Below are 7,697 nucleotides of genomic sequence, written 5' to 3'. Positions count from 1 at the left end.
AAAGTAGTAAGAAAAAGAGGGACTTAAGCTAGGGTGTCATTTCAGTATGTTCCCCTTTTGATACTCTTTGTTGTTATATTCTCATTTTGGTTAAATAAAATTCATATTTCTTGTCAGGAAACTTCTCGTTTATTTAAGCTTAAAAACAAATTCATTTATTGAATAACGAAGCATGAGAACAAAAATCACTTCCGAGATGTGTCAGGTCAAGGTAAAGTGAAACCAGTACAGTAGTTTTTCGATTTTATCACGATCAAAAAAAATTTCACCGTGAATATGGCGAAACCGTGAATTTGGCGAAACTAAAAATTGAAGTAGAAAAAAGTATTTTTACTGTCTTTAATCAATAATTTATAATATTTTCAGTAGTGGAAACGTTTTGTATCAATAAATTTCGATCATAAGGCGTAATTATTAAAGATTACTAAACAAAAAGGATCGTTTTCAGTTCTAATTATTCTTCTCTAAAATTTCACCGTGAATATGGCGAAACCGTGAATTTGGCGAAACTAAAAATTGAAGTAGAAAAAAGTATTTTTACTGTCTTTAATCAATAAGTTATAATATTTTCAGTAGTGGAAACGTTTTGTATCAATAAATTTCGATCATAGGGCGTAATTATTAAAGATTACTAAACAAAAAGGATCGTTTTCAGTTCTAATTATTCTTCTCTAAAGCAAATTTTTTGCTTTTTCTTGAAATAAAACCATGTTGTATATCCATTTGATAGTCTACATCTAATTAAAGTAAGTTATTTTGTTTTGATGGAAATTTAACAGTCGTTATCTCTTATTTCGATTTTGAAAAAAAGTTCAAAAAAATTAGCATCAAAAAATTTGTTTCTGCTTATTTCAAACTTCAATATTTTAATCTCAACACCTTTGATGAACTAAAAAGTATATTTATTCGAAAAATATTTTAAAATTTGCTCAACTTTGACTTTTTCAGTGTATTTCTCGAAATTTGCTTTATGGGCAGATAATCTTTTGTCTTTATATGTATAGAAAAACAGAAATCTTAGTCATATTTTCAGACAAAACTAGCAGAATTTCATTTTATTCTTCCTAAATTATCCATTCAGGCAATACTAAAGGCTATCCAATAAGGATTGCGCACGCCACCCTTTAAAATAAACAAGTTCAACAAAGAAATCAGAGACACTTATCTCTTTTCAAAAACGCTTAAATTCACCCACATTTTTATATGATTCGCATAACCAAAAGATTAAATTTTTTAAAGCGACTAACCAACCCAAGTGTAGGAACAATAGCTTATAGTATAAATAAATTATTAGGTGTAACAATTTCATAGTGTGAGAGATGAATATTCAAATATATTTTGGTTGCACTGCTAGGCTGACGGCTCGCACCAATGAGCCGTTATCGGAAAGAGAAAAATAACGGCGAAATGAAAAGAGAAATCAATAGAGAAAACAAACGGCTGTAACAGGGAAAGAAAAAGGAAATAAAATCAGTTTGCAAAACGTTGTTGACGACAAAAGGTGTGTTTATATTCTTTGCCGAAAAGTTTGCGGGAGTTCTATTGTGATTATTGTTTTCTGAATGTTATGGAAATTCACGACAATGGCGTAAGCTCGGTGGCGAACCTAAAGCTCCCAACAAGTAAGTAAAAATTTAATGAGAAAGAACAGGATTTGAATGAAATAAAGTTTTCGTTTGTGTTTCTCTTCTGAAATTACAATAAAAGTGCCGTATCAATCAAGAGGACGATTTCACAAGAAAAAAACACCAATTTCAGAGTGTTGTTTTTCATCCTTGAATACGAATTTGTTGATTATTTGAAAATATGACATGTATGTATGATATTTCGGATTATTAATATCTAAACCACAAGCACTCTTATTCATACGTCTGTATTCGCGTACCGTTCTCACCAAGACTGACTCTACACTCTCAAAGCCGGTTTCACATTCCAGTTTAGGTTTTAGCTCCAAACAGGATACCACATCCTCCCCGGGACGTAAATAACGCTGGCTTTCAATAAATATTCGATTCAACGTTATCCAAATATTTCTGAGGACGCTTGATTTGTCGTGTGGAACGAGGCCTTTTGTTTGGAGGTGCTCCATCAAGTTCATCGCCAGCTTTACCATCCCCGGTCACAATAAAGGGTTCCCTTGAATGCATCTCCGTGTCTGAGGAGTCATCCTCCGAAGCAACTAAAAGAAAATAAAAAAAAAAAAAGTAATTAAAGAAATTAAATTACATTGCAATAATTTCACGATTGTCTGTACTATACCATCATTTCCCAAATTTCTACCATTGAATTTTTTCAAGTGTTTGACATTCCGCTCAAGTTCTCGGTTTGTTGTCAAATCTTGTATTGTTGTTCTTCCAGCACCAGAAATTTTCACTACTTTGTGTAAGGCGTTTTTGTATTTCGTATCCGTTTTGTCCTTCTTGGATTGTTCAACTAGTACCGTATCTCCAATACCAATCTGAGGATCACCTGCATGTCGCCGAGCATCTTCCCTAGAGTTCCGAACAAACTTGGCCATACGATCCCTTTCGCGCAATTCGTCATCATCAAACTGTTTCGTATCAGTTCGGCAATTCGGTACTAGGCACCTGATTGCTCGTCCGAACATTAGTTCAGCTGGAGGAACTTTCGTAACATGATGCGGCCATGAATTATATGCAGCAACGTAATCGGATAGAGCTTCCCTCCAATTTTGCTTTCGTAAGTTTGCAATAGCGCTTATTTTATTTATACCTTGCATGCTCCTTTCAACTAAACCGTTTTCAGTTGGGTTGAGTGGGGTTGTATGTATCAATTTTACTCCCCAAACATTTCTCAGCCAATTTTCGAGTTCTGTGCTGTTGAATGGAGGGCCGTTGTCCGCTTTCAATGTTTTAGGAATATAATAAGTATTGAAAATTTTCTTCAACACTATTTTCAGCGCACTTATGTCGGTCTTTTCCATAGGCATCGCAACCAGAAAACGAGAGTAATTATCAACCAGCACCAAAGCTTTCCAACCACGAATATCTGATGCACATGCGAAATCCATTGAAACGTAATCCCATGGATTCTTAGGTAGTTCAGTCAAGGTAATGGGAAGCGGTTTACTACCCTTGATGACTAACTGGCATTCCGGACAGCGCTTTACGAAGTCTTCAATGTCCTTGTCCATACCGAGCCACCAGAGCCCTTGCCTGAGGAAATACTTCATTGTTGACATACCAGGGTGACTGCGGTGAGCCAGCGATAACGCCCGAGCGCGCAATTTAATAGGTAACACCATCTTTTCTCTTTTCATGAGCATCCCATTCTGGACGTACAGATCTTCCTGAAAAGCTTGATATTTTGAAATATGTGCGGGCCATTTTTCTTTTTTGTCGATCCACTGACAAACTTCTTGGAGTTCAGAATCGTTCTCAAATTCCATTTTCACCTGAGAATTAGTTAAGGCCAAAAGCTCATCATTGAGCCCATTCATGTCCGCCGTTACTGAGCACAATTCATGAGGTTGTTTTTCTAAATCAAACTCGACATCATTTTTCCTTGGAGATATTCTTGAAGCAGCATCGGCAATATTATTTTTCCCCAAAACGTGTTCAAAATCGAACTGATAATGGTCCATTCTGAGCAACCACCCTTCGGCTCTAGACATGATTCGTTTTCCAATGTCCTTACGGTTTTCTTTTTTAACCATGAACATAAGCGCTTCACTGTCCGATCGCAACGTAAATTTTCTTCCCAATAGATAATACGAAAATCTCTCCATGGCCCACACTATTCCAAGTGCTTCCCTATGCAACTGAGGATAGCGACTCTCTGCCGCAGTAAGGCTCTTAGAGGCACAAGCAATAATTCTACGATTCTTGTTGTCGAAACTTTCTTGGACGAGAGTCGCTCCCAGACCCCACGGCGATGCGTCGGTATACAGAATTATTTTATCATTTTCATCGAAATACCCTCTTTTGATTAGATCGTTTTCCGCAGCCTGTTTTAAATCCTCGAAAGCTATTTGATGTTTTTGCTCCCATTGAAATTTCGATTTGGGTGTGAGTAGCTCACGCAACGGTTTGGTTCTGTGAGAAAAATTTTCCAAGAACGGGCTTATGAACGTCATCATTCCCAAAAAACTACGTAGCTCTGAAAGGTCTTTTGGTTTCACAAAATTCTTAATATCTGACAGCTTCTCACACGTTGGCAGAATTCCAGAACCATCAATAGTAAATCCAAGAAAATCAATTGTCGTTTGGTCATATAAACATTTTTTCTCGTTTATGGTAAGATTGTTGTGATGTAGGGTGTCCTTAACTAGCTTCACATTATTCTTCAGTCCCTCCAGGGTTTTTGCGAACACAAGAATATCATCTAAATAGATAATAACATTCTTGCACTTGACCAATAGTTTTTCCATGGTGCTTTGAAAAAGCTCTGGAGCACATGACAATCCAAATGGCAATCTTGTGAAACGCATCAAACCATTAGCGGACATAAACGTCGTAAGATGGCGTACATCGTCATGAAGCCCAATGTGAAAATACGCATCTTTAAGATCAAGTTTGCTAAAGAAAAGTTTGCCGCCACCGTTAGGGATCTCGGTCCAAATTTTTTCAAGACTGGGCATTGGATAAGGTTCTCGAATTATAGCTTTGTTCACTTCTCGGTAGTCAATAACAATACGGAAATCGTTACTTCCTTTTGGTACCAACACTAATGGGGATACGAACGTTATTGAGTCCTGCTCTTTGTCAGCTCTTTCTATGATACCTTGCGTTTCCATCGTTCTTAACCTTTCATTCAAAGCTGCCTCAAACGCTTTAGGTATATTGTATCTGATAATTTGTTTAGGTATAACATGTTCGTTCACTCTGAACTTAACACCTTTAATGGGTATTTTCGGAAATATGCTCATACTTTTCGTATTCATACATTTCATTTGTTCGGACTGTGATGTAGTAAGACTATTAACATTTTCAAATGGCCCAATCCTAATAAGACGCAATTTTTCTGAAGTTTCAAAACCTAGCAGCGACAACTTGGTACCCTTGACCACAAAGAATTTAGCTATTTCCAAAGGATTGTTGCTTCCAGCAACACCAATATATGCAGTAAAAGCGCATTCAATTTCTAAAGGCGATTGGGATGCATAACCCTGCAACACCTCCGTAGGATGTACAGTCAAGTCCTGTACAACAGTACGACAATTCTTTTTAATTGAATTCCAAATTTCGCTTGTTATTGTGTTTACGGTTGCGCCAGAATCTATTAGAAATGTAATGTTCTCCGATCCAATGAAACATTTGATAAATCTCGAATCAGTGTTTCTCTGCTGATGAGTTTTTCCAGTAATCAACTACAAATAATAGGACAACAAATACGTTAAGTTTATAATTCATGTTTGCAAAACAAAGCAATATTATTGTCAGAAAAAAAAAAACAAAGAAAAAAAAATCGTTATGAGATTATCATTCTATTTCCCATGAATTCTCACGACAATAGTTTCTAATAACAAACAGAAAAAATTATTGTTTCTAAGCCAAAAGCAAAAATTAAAAATAAGCAAAAAAAAAAATATTACCATGCATTTCATTATCATTTTACCCTCAGTAAAACTCAAGTACTAAAAATAGATTTTGTTTCAGTGCAGTTTGTACAGTTTGTTTACATTTTGCGAAATGAAAATGTTTATGTGATTGAATGAAGATCTTTTCCAAATTTATTTGAGATTAAAAAAAAAAGTAAGCAAAAACAGTGTAAGTGTGATAAAAAGATAAGTAACTATTCATTTAAATTCTCTGTAGCTACCTGATTTATGTTCTCGGCCTCCTTCTTCCATTGCTGCTGTCGATCAACATGTTTCCTGCCCGAACGACTCCAGTCAGAATGTTTCCGGTGCTCATTATCATCAATTGGAGAGTAGCACACTTTTTTGAAATGATTCCATTTTCCGCATCTATAGCACTGAGCCCTATAAGCTTTGCATTCCATTGGAACGTGGTTCTCGCCACACCTGGTACAGTCAGATATCCACGGACGACGTCGAGATGGGCCCTGAACAAAATTGTTACCATGCTGAGGTGGAAAACGATCTGAATCATGCTTCCGAAAAGATCCAAAACGGTTTGTATTGAGTTTACGCTTACGAAACGATACTGTGTTAACTGGTTTATAACGCGAATCTTCATAAGTGCTTTCCGGGGTTTCAATCGATAAACCTCTTTTTCCACCGGCTTCCCCAGAGCGCCTAGTTTCGTTCCGAATGTAATCTAAATGCTTTCCGTGATTCATAATTAGTTCGAGATCATTTTCCCAAATGTTAGACATCTCAAAGAGCTTTTGAGCTATGTCTGGAACGGACCGTCGGATCAACGCTTGGACAAACTCTTCCTTCCTTTGATCCTCGACAAAATCACAGAACTTTGCCTGCGACTCAAGGCGTAAAACCCAGTCCATGAAAGACTCGGTCGGTTCCATTTCCATCTCACGAAATTTGATTCTTTCTTTTGCTGTGTCGCAAGTTTGGCCAAAATATTTATTAAGTGCATTAATTGTATAGTCATACACTTCGTTTTGATCACCTGTAAACATCTTTTCCTGCAGCTCTATAATGCTTAGCAGATAATCACCTGCAAAAATCTTGAGCCCAGTCAGTTTGGTAGAGGAATCAACAGTGCCTTTACACGATACAATTCTTTCGAACTGTCCCTTGAAGCGGAACCATTCTGCTTTTCTTTGATTTGGCGGAAGGGATTCATTAAAAGGCTTTAGCGGCCACGGTCCAGAAAGCCAATCAGATCTCGTATTGTCCTCTCTCTTTTGCTCTACGCTAGTTACGCTGGTATTTTTCTTGTAATACGCAGATTTTTTTCCAGCTGGTACTGGCATTTTTTCCGGGGTACACCCTCCGTCAGAATCATCCGACAACGAGATGTCGCTTTCATGCCAAAAACCACTCATCCTAATAAATTGTCTTTGTCAGTAATCTTACATTAAAGGTTATATATTTAACATACCTGTCTTATAAAATCCAAAGTTTTTCCTTCACAAAATTAAAAAATGACTTCCACAAACGAGAGTAGCAGCGCAACGGTTTCAAGAAACAAAATGGGCGCCGTCAGTAGAAAAACATCTTTATTTGACCACCAAAATTACTCAGGCTGTCTTTCTTCAACAAGGAGCGAAGTATAGTCCTGTGGGAATTTAGAAAAGGATATCTATAGTTCACTTCTGATTACCTTGTACCATTTTTGGTTGAACACATCACGTATCGATTTCTCTTCATAGTGCAGTGCTTTCAGCTTTGCTTTTTTTTTTTTTTTTTGGTAATGATTTTTTTTTTGTTTTTTTTAATAAACTCTTCTTCAAATTCTGTTTAGTTGGTTTAGTTGGTCTTGGGCAAATCCCTGCTCAACAATTTCACAACTATCGATTCAATACTCTCTTTTCGAGGCAAGACAACATCTTAAAACTTGGTCATGGACTTATTCCGACTCAGTTCATTTTAACTAGTTTGTCTTGGGCCAAACCCGACTAAACTTTAACTTAACTTTGACCATGGCTTACCCAGGTTCAAGTTTACATGATGCTTGTCAATATATTGAAACTTGGTCATGGACCTTATCCGACTCAGTTCTATCAATTTAGTTTGTCTTGGACCAAACCCGACTAAACTTTTTTTTTCAATTTTGACTACGTCTCATTCGTGTTCCTTTTTATTTTGT

At 36.7% G+C, this 7,697-nt stretch overlaps 2 protein-coding genes across 2 annotated transcripts; both read right to left on the bottom strand.

Annotated features, from left to right (window-relative positions):
- Positions 1-1,922: 1,922 nt before the first annotated feature.
- On the bottom strand, positions 1,923-3,686 carry LOC129748280 (uncharacterized protein K02A2.6-like). Its single transcript, XM_055742817.1, has 2 exons — positions 2,260-3,686; positions 1,923-2,179 (listed from the first exon to the last, which is right to left on the bottom strand). The coding sequence occupies exons 1-2, from the start codon at positions 3,680-3,682 to the stop codon at positions 1,998-2,000; spliced, it is 1,605 nt and encodes a 534-aa protein (XP_055598792.1). The 5' UTR covers positions 3,683-3,686; the 3' UTR covers positions 1,923-1,997.
- Positions 3,687-4,109: 423 nt separating this feature from the next.
- LOC129743091 (uncharacterized protein K02A2.6-like) lies at positions 4,110-7,104 on the bottom strand. The gene is made up of 4 exons (XM_055735043.1): positions 6,990-7,104; positions 5,782-6,934; positions 4,161-5,329; positions 4,110-4,119 (listed from the first exon to the last, which is right to left on the bottom strand). The coding sequence occupies exons 2-4, from the start codon at positions 6,931-6,933 to the stop codon at positions 4,110-4,112; spliced, it is 2,331 nt and encodes a 776-aa protein (XP_055591018.1). The 5' UTR covers position 6,934; positions 6,990-7,104.
- Positions 7,105-7,697: the final 593 nt, after the last annotated feature.

This window comes from Uranotaenia lowii, chromosome 2 (assembly GCF_029784155.1).
Source record: "Uranotaenia lowii strain MFRU-FL chromosome 2, ASM2978415v1, whole genome shotgun sequence".
NCBI lineage: Eukaryota > Metazoa > Arthropoda > Insecta > Diptera > Culicidae > Uranotaenia > Uranotaenia lowii.
This window is presented reverse-complemented; position numbering and strand designations above follow the sequence as displayed.

Bases quoted from the DNA above. Each gene is read 5' to 3' on its own strand.
- LOC129748280 (XM_055742817.1), bottom strand. From the start codon at position 3,682: ATGTTCATGGTTAAAAAAGAAAACCGTAAGGACATTGGAAAACGAATC. The intron at 2,180-2,259 runs GTATAGTACAGA...ATTTTCTTTTAG, and splicing joins TAGAAATTTGGGAAATGATG to TTGCTTCGGAGGATGACTCC.
- LOC129743091 (XM_055735043.1), bottom strand. From the start codon at position 6,933: ATGAGTGGTTTTTGGCATGAAAGCGACATCTCGTTGTCGGATGATTCT. The intron at 5,330-5,781 runs GTAGCTACAGAG...TATTATTTGTAG, and splicing joins AGGCCGAGAACATAAATCAG to TTGATTACTGGAAAAACTCA.